This window comes from Phaenicophaeus curvirostris, chromosome 27, assembly GCF_032191515.1.
Source record: "Phaenicophaeus curvirostris isolate KB17595 chromosome 27, BPBGC_Pcur_1.0, whole genome shotgun sequence".
Taxonomy (NCBI): Eukaryota; Metazoa; Chordata; class Aves; order Cuculiformes; family Cuculidae; genus Phaenicophaeus; species Phaenicophaeus curvirostris.
In genome coordinates this window covers 4,211,727-4,232,569 of record NC_091418.1, presented here as the reverse complement: position 1 = coordinate 4,232,569, position 20,843 = coordinate 4,211,727, and the positions used below count along the sequence as shown (strand labels likewise).

The 20,843-nt window shown below is 63.4% G+C and overlaps 4 protein-coding genes across 4 annotated transcripts; 3 read left to right on the top strand and 1 right to left on the bottom strand.

Moving 5' to 3' along the window:
* The first annotated feature begins 150 nt into the window (after positions 1–150).
* Positions 151–3,169, top strand: VAMP8 (vesicle associated membrane protein 8). Its single transcript, XM_069877523.1, has 3 exons — positions 151–229; positions 2,383–2,547; positions 3,001–3,169. The coding sequence occupies exons 1-3, from the start codon at positions 227–229 to the stop codon at positions 3,142–3,144; spliced, it is 312 nt and encodes a 103-aa protein (XP_069733624.1). The 5' UTR covers positions 151–226; the 3' UTR covers positions 3,145–3,169.
* Positions 3,170–5,407: 2,238 nt separating this feature from the next.
* LOC138731611 (vesicle-associated membrane protein 5-like) lies at positions 5,408–8,198 on the top strand. Its single transcript, XM_069877659.1, has 3 exons — positions 5,408–5,467; positions 6,910–7,041; positions 7,168–8,198. Exons 1-3 carry the CDS (start codon positions 5,465–5,467, stop codon positions 7,384–7,386), a joined length of 354 nt encoding a protein of 117 aa, XP_069733760.1. The 5' UTR covers positions 5,408–5,464; the 3' UTR covers positions 7,387–8,198.
* A 792-nt stretch (positions 8,199–8,990) lies between these two features.
* On the bottom strand, positions 8,991–13,795 carry C27H2orf68 (chromosome 27 C2orf68 homolog). Its single transcript, XM_069877516.1, has 4 exons — positions 13,640–13,795; positions 12,380–12,495; positions 11,006–11,121; positions 8,991–9,314 (listed from the first exon to the last, which is right to left on the bottom strand). The coding sequence occupies exons 1-4, from the start codon at positions 13,732–13,734 to the stop codon at positions 9,192–9,194; spliced, it is 450 nt and encodes a 149-aa protein (XP_069733617.1). The 5' UTR covers positions 13,735–13,795; the 3' UTR covers positions 8,991–9,191.
* A 336-nt stretch (positions 13,796–14,131) lies between these two features.
* USP39 (ubiquitin specific peptidase 39) lies at positions 14,132–20,800 on the top strand. The gene is made up of 12 exons (XM_069877532.1): positions 14,132–14,378; positions 15,922–15,991; positions 16,095–16,189; positions 17,582–17,718; positions 17,805–17,957; positions 18,049–18,274; positions 18,350–18,427; positions 18,511–18,578; positions 18,653–18,984; positions 19,809–19,944; positions 20,030–20,116; positions 20,217–20,800. Exons 1-12 carry the CDS (start codon positions 14,141–14,143, stop codon positions 20,262–20,264), a joined length of 1,668 nt encoding a protein of 555 aa, XP_069733633.1. The 5' UTR covers positions 14,132–14,140; the 3' UTR covers positions 20,265–20,800.
* Positions 20,801–20,843: the final 43 nt, after the last annotated feature.

Below are 20,843 nucleotides of genomic sequence, written 5' to 3'. Positions count from 1 at the left end.
CCTGGAAGCCACGCGGTGGCTACGCCCCCTCAGCGACGTCACGGAGAGCGGCAGCCAATCAGCGGTTGGAGAGGCGAGGGGCGCGCGCCTTCGCCTCCCCGTTGGCCACGCCCCCTCGCTCTGGCCACGCCCCCTCCCACCCACCCGGAAGCCCCCTGGGGGCGGGGTCAGGGTGGGGTCAGGGCGGGGTCAGGGGTCGTCGCTCGTGGCGGGAGCGGAGGCGGACATGGTGGGGCCTATAGGGGCTATAGGGGGCTGGGGGGGGCTGTGGTGCCTATAGGTGCCCGTAGAGCACCTAAGGAAGTGCCTATAGGGCGCCTACAGGCCGCTGGGGGGGCTATGGGGCGCCTACGGGGGTCTATATGGTGCCTATGGGGTGCCCTGGGGGGTCTGTGGGGCGCATAGGGGGTGCCTATGGGGCCTGGGGTGCCTATGGGTTACATATGGGGAGCTAACAGGTGCCCAGGGCGCTTGAGGAAGTGCTTATAGGGCGCTGGGGGGGTAAATCGGGTGCCTACGGGGCTCTATAGGGTGCCTATGGGGTGCCCTGGGGGGTCTATGGGGTGCATAGGGGGTGCCTCTGGGGTCTGGGGTGCCTATGGGGTACATATAGGGTACACAGGAGGTACTAAGGGGTGACGGGGTGCCCATAGGGCGGTTAAGGAAGTGCTTATAGGGCGCTGCGGGGGGATATGGGGCACCTATGGGGGTCTATAGGGCGCCTATGGGGTGCTTTGCGGGTCTACGAGGTGCATAGGGGGTGCCTGTGGGGCCTGGGGTGCCTATGGATTACATATGGGGAGCTAACGGGTGCCCAGGGCGCTTGAGGAAGTGTCTATAGGGAACTGGGGGGGGTATGGGGTGCCTACGGGGCTCTATAGGGTGCCTATGGGGTGCCCTGGGGGGTCTATGGGGTGCATAGGGGGTGCCTCTGGGGTCTGGGGTGCCTATGGGGTACATATAGGGTACACAGGAGGTACTAAGGGGTGATGGGGTGCCCATAGGGCGGTTAAGGAAGTGCTTATAGGGCGCTGCGGGGGGATATGGGGCACCTACGGGGGTCTATAGAGCGCCTATGGGGTGCTTTGTGGGTCTATGGGGAGCATAGGGGGTGCCTGTGGGGCCTGGGGTGCCTATGGATTACATATGGGGAGCTAACGGGTGCCCAGGGCGCTTGAGGAAGTGTCTATAGGGAACTGGGGGGGGTATGGGGTGCCTACGGGGCTCTATAGGGTGCCTATGGGGTGCCCTGGGGGGTCTATGGGGTGCATAGGGGGTGCCTCTGGGGTCTGGGGTGCCTATGGGGTACATATAGGGTACACAGGAGGTACTAAGGGGTGACGGGGTGCCCATAGGGCGGTTAAGGAAGTGCCTATAGGGCGCTGCCGTGGGATATGGGGCACCTATGGGGGTCTATAGGGCGCCTATGGGGTGCTTTGCGGGTCTACGAGGTGCATAGGGGGTGCCTATGGGGCCTGGGGTGCCTATGGGGTACGTGTGGGAAGCTAACGGGTGCCCAGGGCGCTTGAGGAAGTGTCTATAGGGAACTGGGGTGGGGGTGGGGTGTGCCTACGGGGCTCTATAGGGCGCCTATGGGGTGCCCTGGGGGGTCTATGGGGTGCATAGGGGGTGCCTGTGGGGTCTGGGGTGCCTATGGGGTACATACAGGGTACACAGGAGGTACTAAGGGGTGACGGGGTGCCCATAGGGTGGTTAAGGAAGTGCCTATAGGGCACTGGGCTGGATATGGGGGGCACCTAGGGGGTGCCACAGGGGTCTATGGGGTGTGTAGGGGGTGCCTATGGGTTTGGGGGGGCTAGGGCATGGCTAGGGGTTCCCTATGGGGTCTGGGGGTTCCCTATGGGGTCTGGGGTTCCCTATGAGGTCTAGGGGTGCCAGGGCTTGGCTGGGGGGTCCCTGTGGGAGCTGGGGGGTTCCTATGAGGTCTTGGGGTGCCAGGGCATGGCTGGGGGCTCCCTATAGGTGCTGGGGTTCCCTATGAGGTCTAGGGGTGCCAGGGCATGGCTCGGGGGTCCCTATGGGGGCTGGGGGGTCCCTATAAGGTCTCGGGGTGCCAGGGCTTGGCTGGGGGGTCCCTATGGGTGCTGGGGGGTCCCTATAAGGTCTCGGGGTGCCAGGGCTTGGCTGGGGGGTCCCTATGAGGTCTCGGGGTGCCAGGGCTTGGCTGAGGGGTCCCTATGGGTGCTGGGGGGTCCCTATGAGGTCTAGGGGTGCCGGGGCATGGATGGAGGGTCCCTATGGGTGCTGGGGGGTCCCTATGGGTGCTGGGGGGTCCCTATGAGGTCTCGGGGTGCCAGGGCTCGGCTGGGGGGTCCCCGTGGGTCTGGGGGTGCCACAGCGAGCCGTGTGGGGCCCCTGCAGGCGGGCGTGCCGGGCCGCGAGGCTGCGGGCGGGGAGCGCGTGCGGGAGCTGCAGCAGGAGGTGGAGGGTGTCAAATCCATCATGACCCGCAACGTGGAGCGGATCCTGGCCCGCGGCGAGAACCTCGAGCAGCTCCACTCCAAGAGCCAGGACCTGGAGGCCACGGTGCGGCACGGGGACACCGGGGGCGGGCACGGGGGCCCCGAGGTGGCACAGGGTCCTCGAGGTGGGATAGACGGTTCCTCGAGGTGGATATGGGGTCCTCAAGGTGGGATAGAGGGTTCCTCGAGGTGGATATGGGGTCCTCAAGGTGGGATAGAGGGTTCCTTGAGGTGGATATGGGGTCCTCAAGGTGGGATAGAGGGTTCCTTGAGGTGGATATGGGGTCTTCAAGGTGGGATAGAGGGTTCCTTGAGGTGGATATGGGGTCTTCAAGGTGGGATAGAGGGTTCCTCGAGGTGGATATGGGGTCCTCAAGGTGGGATAGAGGGTTCCTTGAGGTGGATATGGGGTCCCAAAGGTGGGATAGAGGGTCCCTGAGGTGGCACAGGGTCCCCGAGGTGGGTCCCTGGGTGGCAGGGGACGTCCCCGTGCCCGCCCTGAGCGCTGTCCCCGCAGTCGGAGCACTTCAAGACGACGTCGCAGAAGGTGGCCCGGCGGTACTGGTGGAAGAACGTGAAGCTGCTCATCATCCTGGGCCTGGTGGGCACCATCATCCTCGTCCTCATCATCCTCCTGGCCACCGGCACCATCCCCACCTGAGCCCCCAATACAGAGATGAGCCAGAGCTGTGTCTGTGGGGACAGGGAGGGGACACGGGAGGACATCGAGGGGACGCAAAGGGATGGCACGAGGAGGACGTGGAGGGGACACAAGGGGATGGCACTGGGGGACGTGGAGAGGACCCAACACGATGACATGAAGGGAAATGGAGGGGACACAAGGGGACATGGAGAGGACCCAATGGGATGACATGAGGGGACATGGAGGGGACACAAGGGGATGGCACTAGGGGACATGGAGAGGACCCAACACAATGACATGAGGGGAAAATGGAGGGGACACGGAGGGGACGCAAGGGGATGACATTGAGGGGATGTGGAGTGGACACAGAGGGGACATACAGGGATGACACGAGGGGACGTGGGGAGGGCACAAGGGGATGACATGAGGACCCAAGGGGACATGGAGGGGACACAAGGGGATGGCACAAAGAAGACATGGAGGGGACACAAAGGGATGGCATGAGGGGACAGGGAGGGGACACAAGGGGCTGACATGAGGAGGACACAAGGGGACACGGAGAGGGGACAAGGGGATGACATTGAGGGGATGTGGAGGGGACACAAGGGGATGACATGAGGACACAGGGGGACATGGAGGGGACACAAGGGGCTGACATGAGGGGACATGGAGAGGACATAGGAAGACATTGAGAGGACACAAAGGGATGACACAAGAAGGACATGGAGAGGGTACAAGGGGATGACACAAGGGGACAGGGAGGGGATACGGGGATGACACAAAGAAGACATGGAGGGGACACAAAGGGATGACATGGGGGGACAGGGAGGGGACACAAGGGGATGACATTGAGGGGATGTGGAGTGGACACGGAGGGGACGTGGAGAAGGCACAAGGGGATGACATGAGGACACAGGGGGACATGAGGGGACATGGAGAGGACATAGGAAGACATTGAGGGGATGCAAAGGGATGACACGAGGAGGACGTGGAGGGGACACAAGGAGATGACACGAGGGGACAGGGATGGGACACAAGGAGATGATACAAGGAGACATGGAGGGGACACAAGGGGATGGCACTAGGGGACATGGAGGGGACACAAGGGGATGGCACAAAGAAGACATGGAGGGGACACAAAGGGATGACATGAGGGGACATGGAGGGGACACAAGGAGATGATACGAGGGGACATGGAGAGGACCCAACACGATGACATGAGGGGACACGGAGGGGACACAAGGGGCTGACATGAGGAGGACACAAGGGGACATGGAGGGGACATGGAGGGGACACAAAGGGATGACACAAGAAGGACATGGAGAGGATACAAGGAAATGACACAAGGGCACAGGGAGGGGACATGGAGGGGACACAAGGGGATGACACAAGGGGACGTGGAGAGGACCCAACACGATGACATGAGGGGACACGGAGGGGATGACACAAGGACATGGAGAAGACACGGGGATGACACAAAGAAGACATGGAGTGGACACAAAGGGATGACATGAGGGAGATGAAGAGAAGACACAGAGGGGATATGGGGGACAACCCAGGGGACACAGGGACACAGAGGGGAACTGGTAGGGATGGAGGGGACACTGGGGGGGGTGGGGGACACGGGGAGGGGGGGGCAGGTGGCACCAGTGCCAGGCGGGTGGTGGCACCGGGAGACAAAGAGCACAGTGTGGTGGCACTGCCACCCGGGGAGGGGACAGGGTGGGACACCTGCATCTGTGGGGAGCGGGGGGGGGGGCGGGGGGGGGGGGGCCTGGGGGGGTGTCCCAGGGGACAAAGTGGGGGGGACAGGGGGTGTTCATAGGGGACAAAGTGGGTGGGGGGACATGGGGGGGGGATATGGGAGGTTCCCAGGGGACAATGGGGGGGGACAGGGGGTGTTCCTAGGGGACAAGGAGTGGGGACATGGTGGGGGGTCCCAGGGGACAATGAGGGGGGACATGGGGGTCCCTGGGGGGGGTGTCTAAGGACATAGAGGGGTCTCAGGGGACAAAGGGAGGGGGGGACGAGGGGGTCCCAGGGTCCCTGCAGGGACCTGGCGGGGGGGGGGGACAGGGGGATCCCAGTGTCACCGGGAAGGGGGATCCCGAGGGTCCCGGTGACAGCGGGAGGGGAGGTTCGGGGGGTCAACTGGGAGGGTTCGGGGGTTCCCGGTGTCCCCGGGAGGGTCAGAGGGGACGGTCCCGGTGTCCCCGGGGGGGGGGCGGGGCCGGTCCCTCCCGTCGGGGCGGTGCTGGGGGCGGGGACCGGGACCCACCGGGACCCACCGGGACCCACCGGGACCCACCGGGACCCACCGGGACCCTCGGCCCCCGCCATGGTGAGCGACGGGGGCTCCTTTCGCTTTCGCTTCCCGGGACCGGGGGGAGGGAGGCGTGTCCCCAAGGTCCCCTGACCCCTGATCGGGGTGTTCTCCATGTCCCCAGGGTCCCCTGACCCCAGGATCCTGGTGTTCTCTGTGTCCCCAAGGTCCTGTCCCAAGGATTCTCTGTCCCCAGGAGTCCCCACAGTCCCCTGTCCCCAAGATCCTGGTGTTTTCCGTGTCCCCAAGGTCCCCAGAATGTCCTGACCCCAGGATCCAGTTGTTCTCCGTGTCCCCAAGGTCCCCTGTCCCAATGATCCTGGTGTTTTCCACATCCCCAAGGTCTCCAGGGTCCCCTGTCCCCAGGATCCTGGTGTGCCCCATGTCCCCAGAGTCTACTGTCCCCTGGGTCCCCAGTCCCCAAAATCCTGGTGTTCTCTGTGTCCTCAAGGTTTCCTGACTCCACGGTCTCCTGTCCCCAGGGTCCCCAGTCCACGTGGTCCTGGTGTGTGCCATGTCCCCAAGGTCCCCTGACCCCTGATCCTGGTGTTCTCCATGTCCCCAAGGTCCCCTGTCCCCAGGGTCTCCTAACACCAGGATCCTGGTGTTATCTGTGTCCCCAAGGTCCCCTGTTCCCAGGATCCTTGTGTTCTCCATGTCCCCAAGGTCCTCAGGATCTCCTGACCCAGGGATCCTGGTGTTTTCCATGTCCTGAAGGTCCCCTGTCCCCACGATCCTGGTGTGCCCTGTGTCCCCACAATCCTAGTGTTCTCCCTGTCCCCAGGATCCTGGTGTTCTCTGTGTCCCCAAGGGTCTCTTGTCCCCATGATCCTGGTGTGCCCCATGTCCCCAAGGTCCCCACGCTCCTGGTGTGCCCTATCCCCCCACTGTCCTTGTGTCCCCAGGGTCTCCTGTCCCCACAGTTCCCACGTCCACGAGATCTCACGTCCCCATTATCCCCAGGCCCCCTGGCCTCATGGTTTCTGTGTCCCCGTGTCCCTTGTTCCTGCAGCATCCATGTCCCCATGGTGGCCTCTCCCTATGGTCCTCCCATCCCCATGATCCCCTTGTCCCCATGGTCCCCTTTCCTGGGTAGCCTCGTCCTCACCCCCATGGTCCCCGTGTCCCCTCTACATCCTCCTTTCCCCCCCTACATCTCCATGGTCCCCGTGTCCCTATTGTCCCTCTATGTCCCCATGGTCCCTCCACGTCCCAATTTCCTCCTCATGACCCCATGGGTCCTTTGTCCCTCTACATCCTCCTGTGTCCCCTTAAGTCCCCATTGTCCCAAGGTCCCCCTCATCCCTCTAGGTCTCCCACATCCCCCATTGTCCCCATGGTCCCCCTCGTCCCTCTAGGTCTCCCCCCTATTGTCCCCGTGCCCCGCTAATGTCCTCCGTGATCCCTACGTCCCCCGTTGCGTCCTCGCCGTGCCCAGTGTCCCCAACCCGTGTCCCCAGGCGGGGCTGGCGCAGTGCCAGCGCGAGGCAGAGGAGGTGACGGAGCTGATGAAGCAGAACTTTGCCCGGGCGCTGGAGAGGGACGGGCGCCTCCAAGACCTCGACAACCGAGCCCAGGAGCTGCGCACCATGGTGGGCATCCAGAGGGACGTATGGCATCCCTGGGGATGCTCTGGGGGGTGGACACAACCCTGAGGGACACCCTCTAGGGACACCCAACCCCATGGGGACCCTACAGACACCGTGGTGTCCCCGCAGGGCGAGGTCTTCACCCGCAGCACCCGGGCGGTGGCACGGCAGGAGCGCAGGGGACACCGGCGCTGGCGCCTGGTGCTGGTGGCCATCGGCCTCGCTGCCGTCCTCCTCCTCCTCCTCGCCCTTGGGCTGGCGCTGGGGCTGCCGCGGCCACCACCCGCCAACGTCGTCGTCATCGTCACCGTCCCTGCGCCCCCCATCACCCCCACCGGCAGGGACTGAGCCCCTGGCGCCAAGGGGAGACACTGGGACACCCTTCCATAACAACCCATCGGGATTGGTTTTGGGGAGACCCAACCATAACAACTCACTGGGAACTGTTGGGGAGACCCTTCCGTAACAACCCATCAGGAGCAGTTTTGGGGAGACCCAACCATAACAACTCACTGGGAACTGTTGGGGAGACCCTTCCATAACCACCCATCAGGATCTACTCTGGGGAGACCCCACTATAACTACCCATAGAGGCCCTTCCATAACAACCCATCGGGATCAGTTTTGGGGAGACGCTTCCCTAACCACCCATCGGGATCTGCTCTGGGGAGAAGCCACCATCACAACCCATCAGGAGCAGTTTTGGGGAGACCCAACCATAACAACTCATTGGGATCTGTTGGGGAGACCCTTCCATAACCACCCACCGGGATCTACTATGGGGAGACCTCACCTTAACTACCCATCGTGATCAGCTTTGGGAGATCCTACCATAATGAGCCATCAGGATCTCTTGGGGGAGACCTCGCCATAACCACCCACTGGAATCGGCTTGGGGAGGCCCCACCATAACGAACCCTTGGGATCTGTTTTGGGGAAAGCCACCATAACGAGCCATCAGGATCTCCTGGGGGAGTCCTTCCCATAATGAACCCTTGGGATTGGCTTTGGGGAGACCCAACCCTAACAACCCATCAGGATCGGATTGGGGAGACCCTACTATAACCACCTATCTGGATCGGCTTTGGGGAGACCCTTCCATAACAACTCATCAGGATTGACTCTGGGGAGACCTTATAATAAAGAGAACAAAGACTTGACTTGTGGAGACCCTACTGTGACAAACCAGTGGGATGGTCTCCAAGGAGACCCTCCAACAAATAAGCACCAAGCTTTGTTTTGGGGAGCCCCTACTATAACAACCCATTGGGATCTATTTTGGGGAGATCCTACCTTAATGACCCATTGGGACTGGCTTTGGGGAGACCCTACCATAACAAACCATCAAGATCAGCTTTGGGGAGACCCTACTGTAACCACCTATTGGGATCAGCTTTGGGGAGACCCTACCATAACAGCTCATTGAGATTGATTTTGGGGAGACCCAACCATAACCATCCATCGGGACTGGCTTTGGGGAGACCCAGCCATAAGAACCCATTGGGATTGGCTTTGAGGAGACCCTTCCATAACCACCCATCGGGATTGGCTTTGGGGAGACCCAGCCATAAGAATCCATCAGGATTGGCTTTGGGGAGACCCAACCATAAGAACCCATCGCGATTGACTTTGGGAAGACCCAACCATAAGAACCCATCGGGATTGATTTTGGGGAGACCCAATCATAAGAACCCATCGAGATTGGCTTTGGGAAGACCCAACCATAAGAACCCATCAGGATTGGCTTTGGGGAGACCCAACCATAAGAACCCATCGCGATTGACTTTGGGAAGACCCAACAATAAGAACCCATCGGGATTGATTTTGGGGAGACCCAATCATAAGAACCCATCGAGATTGGCTTTGGGAAGACCCAACCATAAGAACCCATCAGGATTGGCTTTGGGGAGACCCAACCATAAGAACCCATCGCGATTGACTTTGGGGACACCTTGCAATAAAAAAACCAAAGACTCAATTTGTGGAGACCCCACCGTAACAAACCAGTGGGATGGTCTCCAAGGAGACCCTCCAACAAATAAGCACCAGGCTTTGTTTTGGGGAGCCCCTACGGTAACAAACCCCCACAAAGACCTTTGTGGAGACGCTGGAGGTCACAGTATCGCCAGGGGGGTCCCAGGGGGGTGGCCGCGTCACCCCGTGCCCTGGCGCTTGTGGAGCTCCTCCTGCACGCGCTGGCAGAGGGCCCCGCGCAGGGCGGGCTCCAGCGGGGTCCGGGCGCACACGCGCTGCGTCACCTCCTCGGCGCTGTCCCCCTGTGGCACCCACCGTGTCCCCAGGCAGCACCCGCTGCGTCCCCCCTGCACCCACCTCCCAGTGTCCCCCCCATTGGGTGCCTAGACCCTCCCCCCAGCACCCATGGGTGCCCAGACCCTCCTGGAGACCCTCCTGCACCCATAGGTGTCTAGAACTGCCCCCCAGCATCCCCCCAACACCCAGAGATGCCTAGAACCACCCCCCCCAACAATCTATAGGGGCCCAGAACCCCCCAGCGCCCATAGGTGCCCACACCCAGAGTCCCTCCTGCACCCATAGATTTCTAGAACCTCCCCCCTCGCGGCCCCCCAACACCCATGGGTGCCTAGAACCACACCCCCAGTGTCCCCCCCTGCACCCGTAGGTGCCCAGACCCCCCAGCACCCTCCTGCACCCCTAGATGCCGGGCCCCCCCCAGTATCCCCCCTGCACACCCCAGCACCCATAGGTGCCTGGACCCCCCCCAGAGTCCCTCCCGCACCCATAGGTGTCTAGAACCACCCCCAGCATCCCCCCAACACCCATAGGTGCTCAGACCACCCCCCCAGCGCCCCCCCTGCACCCATGAGTACCCAGACCCAGAGTCCTTCCCGCACCCATGGGTGCCCAGACCCCACCCCCAGCATCCCCCCACCACCCATAGGTACCCAGAACACCCCCAGCATCCCCCCCCAGCACCCATGGGTGCCTAGAACCAACCCCCCAGCACCCACAGATGCCCAGACCCCCCCAGCACCCATAGGTGCCCAGACCCACCATGAGTTCCCCCTGCACCCATAGGTGTCTAGAACCCTCCCTGTTTCCCCCCAACACCTATGGGTGCCTAGAACCACCCCCCCAGCACCCATGGGTGCCCAGACCCAGACTTGTTCCTCCACCCACGGGTGCCCAGACCCCCCTGAGAGTCCCTCCTGCACCCATAGGTGCCTGTCCCACCCCCCAGTGTCCCCCCAGCACCCATGGGTGCCCAGACCCAGAGTCGTTCCTCCATCCATAGGTGCCCAGACCCCCCTCAGAGTCCCTCCTGCACCCATAGGTGCCCGTCCCACCCCCCAGTGTCCCCCCAGCACCCATGGGTGCCCAGACCCAGAGTTGTTCCTCCATCCATAGGTGCCCAGACCCCCCTCAGAGTCCCTCCTGCACCCATAGGTGCCCGTCCCACCCCCCAGTGTCCCCCCAGCACCCATGGGTGCCCAGACCCAGACTTGTTCCTCCATCCATAGGTGCCCAGACCCCCCTCAGAGTCCCTCCTGCACCCATAGGTGCCCGTCCCACCCCCCAGTGTCCCCCCAGCACCCATGGGTGCCCAGACCCAGACTTGTTCCTCCATCCATAGGTGCCCAGACCCCCCTCAGAGTCCCTCCTGCACCCATAGGTGCCCGTCCCACCCCCCCAGTGTCCCCCCAGCACCCATGGGTGCCCGTCCCACCCCCCAGTGTCCCCCCAGCACCCATGGGTGCCCAGACCCAGACTTGTTCCTCCACCCATAGGTGCCCAAACCCCCCTCAGAGTCCCTCCTGCACCCATAGGTGCCCGTCCCACCCCCCAGTGTCCCCCCAGCACCCATGGGTGCCCAGACCCAGACTTGTTCCTCCACCCATAGGTGCCCAAACCCCCCTCAGAGTCCCTCCTGCACCCATAGGTGCCCGTCCCACCCCCCAGTGTCCCCCCAGCACCCATGGGTGCCCACCTTGTGCACGATGACGGTGGTGACGCTGCCGTCGTCCGCCTCGTACTCCAGGCAGAAGAGCTGGGGCCCGCGGGCTTTGGCCGGGGGGAGCCCCGACGCGGCATCCCCGTCCCCCCCTGTGGCACCCGCACCCTCAGAGGGTGTCCCCCGCCACCCTTGGGCACCCCCCCACCCCCCCATTCCCCAGCCCACCCTGGGGTCCCTCCATTCACCCCCCCCCACCACCACCTTTAGGTGCCCCCACGACTCCTGGCGCCCCTCGTTTCCCCTTCGTGGGTGACCCCCCCAAACCTTGGGTGCCCTCTAATTATCCTGAGGTGCCCCCCAATGTCCCCCCCTCACCCTTGGGTGCCCCCCAGTATCCCCCCCTTATCTCTAGGTGCCCCCCAATGCCCCCCCCCATCCTTGGGTGCCCCCCAGTGTTTCCCCTTATCTTTAGATGTCCCCCACTCCCCCAGTGGCCACCCCCCCACCCTTGGGTGCCCCCCCAGCATCCCCCCCTTATCCCTAGGTGCCCCCCAATGCCTCCCCCTCACCCTTAGGTGTCCCCCTCTTATCTTTAGGTGCCCCCCAACACCCCTCACTCCCTGAATGGGTGCCCCCCCACCATGTGTACCCCCCAGCACCCCCTCCTTATCCCTAGGTGCCCCCCAATGCCCCCCCCTCCTCCTTGGGTGCTCCCCAGCGTCCCCCCCTTATCTTTAGATGTCCCCCACTCCCCCATTGGCCACCCCCCCACCCTTAGGTGCCCCCCCAGCATCCCCCCCTTATCCCTAGGTGCCCCCCAATGCCCCCCCTCATCCTTGGGTGTCCCCCGGTGTCCCCCCCTTATCTTTAGAGGCCCCCCAACGCCCCTCACTCCCTGAATGGGTGCCCCCCCACCCCTGGGTGCCACCCCAGCATCCCCCCCTTATCTCTAGGTGCCCCCCAATACCCCTCACTCCCTGAATGAGCGTCCCCCCCTCCACCATGGGTACCCCCAGCACCCCCTTCTTACTCCTAGGTGCCCCCCAATGCCCCCTCCTCACCCTTGGGTGCCCCCCCTTATTTTTAGATGCCCCCCACTCCCCCATTGGCCACCACCCCCCCCTTAGGTGCCCCCCCAGCATTCCCCCCTTATCCCTAGGTGCCCCCCAATGCCTCCTCCTCACCCTTGGGTGCCCCCCCCTTATTTTTAGATGCCCCCCACTCCCCCATCGGCCACCCCTCCACCCTTGGGTGTCCACCCAACACCCCCTCCTTATCTTTAGATGCCCCCCGCTCCCCCATTGGCCACTCCCTCACCCTTGGGTGCCCCCCCAGCATCCCCCCCTTATCCCTAGGTGCCCCCCAATGCCCCCCCTCACCCATGGGTGCCCCCCCCCCGGTGCTCACCGTGCCGCCGGGGCTGGTACCTCTGCTGGTCGGGGCGCCGGGGCCGGGGGGGGGTCACCGTCAGCCGCCCGCGCCCTCGCCCCCGCGCCTGCCGCACCGCCTGCTCGTAGGCGTCCCTGCAAGTTTTTTTTGGGGGGGGGGGTTTACAGAGGGCACCCCCACCCTTGGGTGTCCCCTCAATTCCCCAGCAGCCCCTTCCCCCCTCCTCGAACAAGCACCCCCCATCCCTCCCTTCTCCCTCCTTCCTTTCCCCTATGGGTGCCCCCCATGTCCACCCCCCCCCCGCAAAGGTGCCTCCTACTTATCCTTAAGTACCCTCAACTCCCCCAGTAGGTGCCCCCCAATACTCTCCCTTCACCCTTGGGTGCCCCCCAGTATCCCCCCTTTATTTTTAGATGCCCCCCACTCCCCCAATGGGTGCCCCTCCCACCCTTAGGTGCCCCCCCAGCGTCACCCCCTTATCCTTAGGTGCCCCCCCTCACCGTTGGGTGCCCTTCATGGCCCCCACACCCCCTTGGGTGCCCCCCAGTGTCGCACCCCTTATCTTTAGATGCCCCCTACTCTCTCAATGGGTGACCCCATTCCTTGGGTGCCCCCCCAGCATCCCCCCCTTATCCCTAGGTGCCCCTCAGTGCCCCCCCTCACCCTTGGGTGCCCCCCAATGCCCCCCCATTATCCCTAGGTACCCCCCAGTGCCCCTCCTCACCCTTGGGTGCCCCCCAGTATCCCCCTATTATCTTTAGATGCCCCCCACTCCCCCAGTGGGTGCCCCTCCCACCCTTAGGTGCCCCCCCAGCATCCCCCCCTTATCCCTAGGTGCCCCCCAATGCCCCCCCTCACCCTTGGGTGCCCCTCATGCCCCCCACACCCCCTTGGGTGCCCCCCAATGCCCCCCCCTTATCCTTAAATGCCCCCCAGTGCCACCTTTCACCCTTGGGTGCCCCCCAGTGTCTCCCCCTTATCTTTAGAGGCCCCCTACACCCTCAATGGGTGCCCCCCCTCCTTGAGTGCCCCCCTAGCATCCCCCCCTCACCCTTGGGTGCCCCCCAGTGTCCCCCCTTATCTTTAGAGGCCTCCCACTGCTCCCCACTCCCTCAATGGGTGCCCCCCCCCTTCTTGGGTGCCCCTCATGACCCCGCCTCACCCTCGGGTGCCCCCCCCTCTCCCTTGGGAGCCCCCCTCCCCCTTCTTTCCCCCATGGGTGCCCCCCTTTCCCTCTAGGTGCCCCTCCCCGCGTCTCCCTTGGCTGTCCCCCCCCACCTGGCGATCTGATTGCGGCGGATGTGCCTCACGAAGCCGTGGCTCATGTCGAGCCTCCCCCCCGGGCGGCAGCGCCAGCCCGAGCCCGGCTCCATTAGCCGAGGGGGGGGGGCACCGGGGAGGGGGGTCGCGGCGCCTTTAAGAGAAACCGGCGGGGGGGGGGGCCCGGCGGCGCCGGTATGCACTGCGCATGCGCGGGGGGGTCGCGCCAAGTGCGTACCCAGCGCTTAGTGCGTAAGCGACCGCCGATTGTATGAATCAGCGCCGAGTGCGTAGCGAACCCCACGAGCTCGCGCGCCGCACGCTCGTTACGTACCGCGCGCCAAGCGCGTAACCATCCCCGTGCCCCGAGCGTGCGCAAGTTACGTAGCGAGGCGCTCCGCGCGCAGGCGCGCCGTGCGCAAGTTACGTAGCGAGGCGCTCCGCGCGCAGGCGCGCCGTGCGCAAGTTACGTAGCGAGGCGCTTCGCGCATGCGCGCTGCCGCCGCCCCGCCCCGCGCCATGTTGAGCCGCGGGAAGCGGGAGCGGGAGCCCCGCGGAGGCGTCTCCTCGTCCTCCTCCTCCTCATCTTCCTCCTTCTCCTCCTCTTCCTCCTCGTCGAGGGTGCCGCCGCGCAGCCGGAGGGCTGGGGAGGAGCGGGATCGGCCCTCGCGTCCCGGGCGGGCCCCGGGAAGCCCCGCGGGCTCCAAGCGGGTGAAGCGGGAGCGGGACAGTGAGGGCGAGAGCGAGCCGGAGCCCGGTACGGGGACTGGGAGAACTGGGGGGGCACTGGGGGGTACTGGGAGGGGGAGACTGGGAGAACTGGGGCGTTGGGGGGTACTGGGAAGGGGAGACTGGGAGAACTGGGGCGTTGGGGGGTACTGGGAAGGGGAGACTGGGAGAACTGGGGGGGCATTGGGGGGTACTGGGAGGGGGAGACTGGGAGAACTGGGAGAAATGGGGCGCTGGGGGGGACTGGGAGCATTGGGGAGAATGGGGACACTGGGGGGTACTGGGAGTGGGAGACTGGGAGCACTGGGGAGAATGGGGGCATTGGGGGTAGTGCGAAGGGGAGAATGGGAGCACTGGGGAGAATGGGGGTACTGGGAGGAGGAGACTGGGAGAACTGGGGGGAATGGGGGCACTGGGGGGTACTGGGAGGAGGAGACTGGGAGAATGGGGACACTGGGGTACTGGGAAGGGGAGACTGGGAGAACTGGGAAGAATGGGGGCATTGGGGGGTACTGGGAGGAGAAGACTGGGAGAACTGGGAAGAATGGGGCCACTGGGGGGTACTGGGAGGGGGAAATCGGGAGGACTGGGGATAAACTGGGGCGCTGGGGGGGGTACTGGGAGAACTGGGTAGAATGGGGGCACTGGGGGGGGTACTGGGAGGAAGAGACTGGGAGAACTGGGATGATTTGGGACACTGGGGGGGACTGGGAGGAGGACACTGGGAGTACTGTGGAGAATGGGGGCTCTAGGGGGGTACTGGGAGGAGGAGACTGGGAGAACTGGGGGGAATGGGGGCACTGGGGGGTACTGGGAGGAGGACACTGGGAGAATGGGGAGAATGGGGACACTGGGATGTACTGGGAGGAGGAGACTGGAAGAATTGGGGAGAATGGGGACACTGGGGGTACTGGGAGGGGGAGACTGGGAGCACTGGGGAGAATGGGGGCACTGGGGGGGTACTGGGAGGGGGAAATCGGGAGAACTGGGGAGAAACTGGGGCACTGGGGGGGTACTGGGAGAACTGGGGAGAATGGGGGCACTGGAGGGTCCTGGGACGGGAAGACTGGGAGAACTGGGGCGCTGGGGGGGGTACTGGGAGGGGGAGACTGAGAGAACTGGAGAAACTGGGGGGGAACTAGGAGAACTGGGGAGAATGTGCTCGGGGGGAGGGTACTGGGAGGGGAAAACTGGGAGAACTGAGGTGCTGGGTGGGGAACTGGGGAGAATGGGGGCACTGGAGGGGATGCTGGGAGTACAAGGAGGGGAGAACTGGGGAGAATGGAGGTGCTGGGGAGCCACGGCGGGGGGTGAACTGGGAGAACTGGGGAGAATGGAGACACTGGGGGGACAAGGGGGGTTTACTGGGATGACAAAGAGGTGAACTGGGGAGAACGGGAACACTGGGAGTGTGGGGTCACCGGGGCTGAGCTGGGGGGTCTTAGGCTTTGGAGGGGAGGGGGAGGCACCAGGGGAGACTGGGACGTAGCCCCAGTACAGGTAAACAAGGGAGGGGGAGCATCATCCTGGTGCTAACGAGCCCTTCTCCGCTAACGAGCCCCTCCCCGCAGTGCGCTATGGCCGCTTCGACCCCGAGGACCAGCGCAGCCGGCACTGCCCCTACCTGGACACCATCAACAAGTGAGCGGGGAGGGGGCGGCTTGGGGTGTTTGGGGGCTGCCCCCCACCCTGGGGGTCCCTGGGGGTGTCCCACCCCCCCTCCTCAGCTCTGATCTCATCTCAGGAGCGTCCTGGACTTTGATTTTGAGAAGCTCTGCTCCATCTCGCTGTCCCACATCAACGTCTACGCCTGCCTTGTCTGCGGGAAATACTTCCAGGGTGAGCCCCCCACTGCCCAGGGCTCGGGGGGGGACATGGGGGACACCCCAGGGGCTGGAGGAAGACACAGGGGACACCCCAGGGATTGGAGAAAGACACAGGGGACACCCCAGGGCTTCAGGGAGGACACAGGGGACACCCCAGGGGCTGGAGGAAGACACGGGGGACACCCCAGGGCTTCGGGGAGGACACGGGGGACACCCCAGGGCTTCGGGGAGGACACGGGGGACACCCCAGGGGCTGGAGGAAGACACGGGGGACACCCTAGGGCTTGGGGGGGACACCCCAGGGACTGGAGAAAGACACAGGGGACACCCCAGGGCTTCAGGGAGGACACGGGGGACACCCCAGGGGCTGGAGAAAGACACAGGGGACACCCCAGGGCTTGGGGGGGGACACCCCAGGGCTTCGGGGGGGACACGGGGGACACCCCAGGGACTGGAGGAAGACACAGGGGACACCTCATGGCTTCGGGGAAGACACGGGGGACACCCCAGGGCTTCGGGGAAGACACGGGGGACACCCCAGGGCTTGGGGGGGACACGGGGGACACCCCAGGGGCTGGAGGAAGACACAGGGGACACCCCAGGGCTTTGGGGAGGACACGGGGGACACCCCAGGGCTTGGGAGGGGCACAGGGGACACCCCAGGGGCTGGAGGAAGACACAGGGGACACCCCAGGGCTTCGGGGGGGGACACCCCAGGGGCTGGAGGAAGACACAGGGGACACCCCAGGGCTTGAGGGGGGGACTCGGGGGACACTCCAGGGGCTGGAGGAAGACACGGGGGCACCCCAGGGCTTGGGGGGGACACCCCAGGGACTGGAGGAAGACACAGGGGACACCCCAGGGCTTCGGGGGGGACATGGGGGACACCTCAGGGCTTTGGGGAGGACACAGGGGTCACCCAGGGGTTTGAGGGGGACACGAGGGACACTCAGAGACTTGGGGGGGATGTAGGGGACACTCCAGGGCTTCGAGGAGAACACAGGGGTCACCCAGGGGTTCAAGGGGGACACGAGGGTCACCCAGGGACTTGCGGGGGACACTCCAGGGGCTGGAGAGGGGACACCCTGGGGACCAGGGTCTTGCTGGAGGATATGGGGACACTTGAGGTGCTGCAGGGGTGGGGACGTAGGGACATCTTAGGGACCAGAGCAGTGCTGGGGGGGTGGACGTGGGGACACAGTGGGGCCAGGGTGCCGCTGGGGGACCACAGGGGCCCTCGGGGTGGGCAGAAGGGTCCCCCAGATGCTCACATGGAATCACTTCTACCCTGTCTTGCTTCCTGGTGACTTCCCCATCCCACTTCTCCCTCTTGGGTATCTGAGCCCCCCACAACTCCCCCCAAATCCCTCTTCGGTCACCCTATGTCCCACTCCTGTCCCCTCAGGTCGTGGGCTGAAGTCTCACGCCTACATCCACAGCGTCCAGTTCAGCCACCACGTGTTCCTCAACCTTCACACCCTCAAGTTTTATTGCCTCCCTGATAACTACGAGATCATCGACTCCTCCCTGGAGGACATCACGGTGCGGCGAGGGGCCAGGCCCTTCCAGAAGAGGTTCGGTTCCACGTGTGTCCCCCGTTTTTCCTAATGTCACTTCTCTTCCCGCAGTACGTGTTGAAGCCCACCTTCACCGCCCAGCAGATCGCTAATCTGGACAAGCAAGCCAAGCTCTCCCGCGCCTACGATGGCACCACCTACCTGCCCGGCATCGTGGGGCTCAACAACATCAAAGCCAACGACTACGCCAACGCTGTCCTCCAGGTATGGCCGTGAGGGCTTTCCAAGCTCCGTTTTGGGGGTGAAACCACGTTCCTCAAGCTGGTGGAAATGTTTGGTGGCCTTTCTCCCGCAGGCTTTATCGAACGTGCCGCCGTTGAGGAATTATTTTTTGGAAGAGGAGAACTACAAGGGCATCCAGCGCCCGCCTGGGGACATCATGTTCCTGCTGGTGCAGCGTTTTGGGGAGCTCATGAGGAAGCTCTGGAACCCCAGGAACTTCAAAGCGCACGTCTCGCCTCATGAGATGCTGCAAGCCGTGGTCCTCTGCAGCAAGAAAAACTTCCAGATTACCAAGCAAGGTATGGAATGGGATGGGATTGGAGAAGGCGTTGGATCCAGGTCCTCCTGGTTCTGATTTACTCCTTGGTTTGTAGGAGATGGGGTGGATTTCCTCTCCTGGTTCCTCAACGCGTTGCATTCAGCGCTGGGCGGCACGAAAAAGAAGAAGAAGAGTGAGTAGAGAGCGATGAAGGCTGCGTTTGAGGGAGATGTTTGTCACCTTTAGTCCCTCACCAACGTCTTTCTGTCCCTGCAGCCATCGTTACCGACGTCTTCCAGGGCTCCATGCGCATTTTCACTAAGAAGTTGCCTCACCCAGACCTGGTGAGTGTGTGGAAGGGCGAAAGAGGAGGTTTCTCCTCTCCGATCCTCCCCGTTCTGAGCCCTTTGTCCCGCAGCCGGCCGAGGAGAAGGCGCAGCTCCTGCAGAACGCCGAGTACCAGGAGATGATGGTGGAATCCACCTTCATGTACCTGACGCTGGACCTTCCCACCGCCCCGCTCTACAAGGATGAGAAGGAGCAACTCATCATTCCCCAGGTCCCTCTCTTCAGCATCTTGGCTAAATTTAACGGCGCCACCGAGAAGGAGTACAAGACCTACAAGGAGAACTTTCTCAAGCGCTTCCAGCTCACCAAGCTGCCTCCCTACCTCATCTTCTGCATCAAACGTTTCACCAAGAACAATTTTTTCGTGGAGAAGAACCCCACCATCGTCAACTTCCCCATCACGTGAGTGGTGAAGGCACAGGGGTGGGCGCTTGGGCTCCCCGTCTCCCTTTCCTTGTGCCCCATTGTGGGGTTTGGAGGCATCCAGGAGACGTTTTGAGGCATCTAGGAGAACTTTGGAAGGATTCAGGAGGGGTTTGGAGGTACCTGGGGGTGGTTTGGAAGGATCTAGGAAGGGTTTGGAGGTACTCAAGGGTGAGTTGGAAGGATCTAGGAGGTGTTTGGAGGTACCCGGGGGGGGTTTGGAAGGATCTAGGAGAGGTTTGGAGGTACCCTGGGTGGTTTGGAAGGATCTAGGAGAGATTTGGAGGTACCCAAGGGTGAGTTGGAAGGATCTAGGAGGGGTTTGGAGGTACCCGAGGGTGAGTTGGAAGGATCTAGGAGGTGTTTGGAAGGATCTAGGAGGGGGCTGGAGGTACCCTGGGTGATTTGGAAGGATCTAGGAGGGGGCTGGAAGTATCCGGGGGTGGTTTGGAAGGATCTAGGAGGTGTTTGGAGGTATCCTGGGTGGTTTGGAAGGATCTAGGAGGGGTTTGGAGTACCTGGGGGTGGTTTGGAAGGATCTAGGAGGGGTTTGGAGGTACCCGGGGGTGGTTCGGAAGGATCTAGGAGGGGGCTGGAGGTACCTTGGGTGGTTTGGAAGGATCTAGGAGGGGGCTGGAGGGATCTAGGAAGTGCCCAGAAGAAGGTTTTGTGGGAGGCATATGGAGGGCCTTTTGTGGGAGGCATTTGGCAGGGATTTTAGGTGGTGGTGCCAGGTTCCCGTGGGATGTGGGTGCTGGTGGCTCGTGTTGAGGACCACTGGGTGCTCCGACGTTGTCCCCAAGGAACGTGGACCTGCGGGAGTACCTGTCGGAAGAGGTGCAGGCGGCGCACGCCAACACCACCTACGACCTCATCGCCAACATCGTGCACGACGGGAAACCCTCGGAAGGCTCCTATCGCATCCACGTGCTGCACCACGTGAGTGTCCCCGGTGCCTGAGGGAGGGGACACAGGGTAGGGTGACCCCCCGATGTCACCTTTGTCCCCTCCTCTGTTCCCGCAGGGCACTGGGAAGTGGTACGAGCTGCAGGACCTGCAGGTGACAGACATCCTGCCCCAGATGATCACTCTTTCCGAGGCGTATATCCAGGTGAGGGGGGTGGGGACCTCGGGGACAGTGTGGAGGAGGGGTTGGGGACACTTGTCACCCCCTCAGCGATGTCCCTTGACACCCCCCCACCTTCCTGCAGATCTGGAAGCGACGCGAGGAGGACGAGACGAACCAGCAAGGTGCCTGAGCTCCTTGGAGACCCCTCAGGGGGCACCCAGGCCGCCCCCCAGAGCCCCCTGGGAGCACCCAGTGACCCCCCCACGCGCCTGTGTCCCCCCCGGGAACAGCCCTAGCTTCCCCAGGGGCACCCAGAGCCATCATGGGGGCTCCTGTCCCCTTTGGGGGTGCCTTTACCCCCACCCCCACCCCAGGACACCCATGACCCCCCTGAGGAGGGTGCCTGTCCCCCCTCAGGTACCTCTGTAGCCCCCCCAGGGGAGCCTGTAGCCCCCCCGGGAGTCCTCACAGCCCCCCAGGGTGCCTGTCCCCCCCACCCCGGGGCCACCAGAGGTGCCTGTCCCCCCTCTCAGGGGCACCTAGAGCTCCCCCGGGGGTGTCTGTCCCCCTCCAGGGACCCCTGGAGCCCCCTCCCCCCAATGCCTCCCCCAAATTAAAGCCCCCCCCCTCTATTTTTTTAACCATTTTTCTGTTTCTATTCCTTTTTGGGTGGCACAGGGTGGGGGTAGCAACACTTTTTTCACAGTTTCAGGGAGATGCGGAAACCGCAACCGCTTTTGGAAAAACTTGCCCCCCCCCCAAAAAAAAC

Excerpts from the sequence above, each read along its gene's own strand:
- VAMP8 (XM_069877523.1), top strand. Across the intron at positions 2,548-3,000 it reads GCCAGGACCTGGAGGCCACG|TCGGAGCACTTCAAGACGAC; the intron begins GTGCGGCACGGG and ends CTGTCCCCGCAG.
- LOC138731611 (XM_069877659.1), top strand. Across the intron at positions 7,042-7,167 it reads CCCAGGAGCTGCGCACCATG|GGCGAGGTCTTCACCCGCAG; the intron begins GTGGGCATCCAG and ends GTGTCCCCGCAG.
- C27H2orf68 (XM_069877516.1), bottom strand. The coding sequence starts at position 13,734 with ATGGAGCCGGGCTCGGGCTGGCGCTGCCGCCCGGGGGGGAGGCTCGAC. Across the intron at positions 11,122-12,379 it reads GTACCAGCCCCGGCGGCACG|GGGGGGACGGGGATGCCGCG; the intron begins GTGAGCACCGGG and ends CGGGTGCCACAG. Across the intron at positions 9,315-11,005 it reads CCACCGTCATCGTGCACAAG|GGGGACAGCGCCGAGGAGGT; the intron begins GTGGGCACCCAT and ends TGGGTGCCACAG.
- USP39 (XM_069877532.1), top strand. The coding sequence starts at position 14,141 with ATGTTGAGCCGCGGGAAGCGGGAGCGGGAGCCCCGCGGAGGCGTCTCC. Across the intron at positions 17,958-18,048 it reads ACGCCAACGCTGTCCTCCAG|GCTTTATCGAACGTGCCGCC; the intron begins GTATGGCCGTGA and ends TTTCTCCCGCAG. Across the intron at positions 18,275-18,349 it reads CTTCCAGATTACCAAGCAAG|GAGATGGGGTGGATTTCCTC; the intron begins GTATGGAATGGG and ends CTTGGTTTGTAG.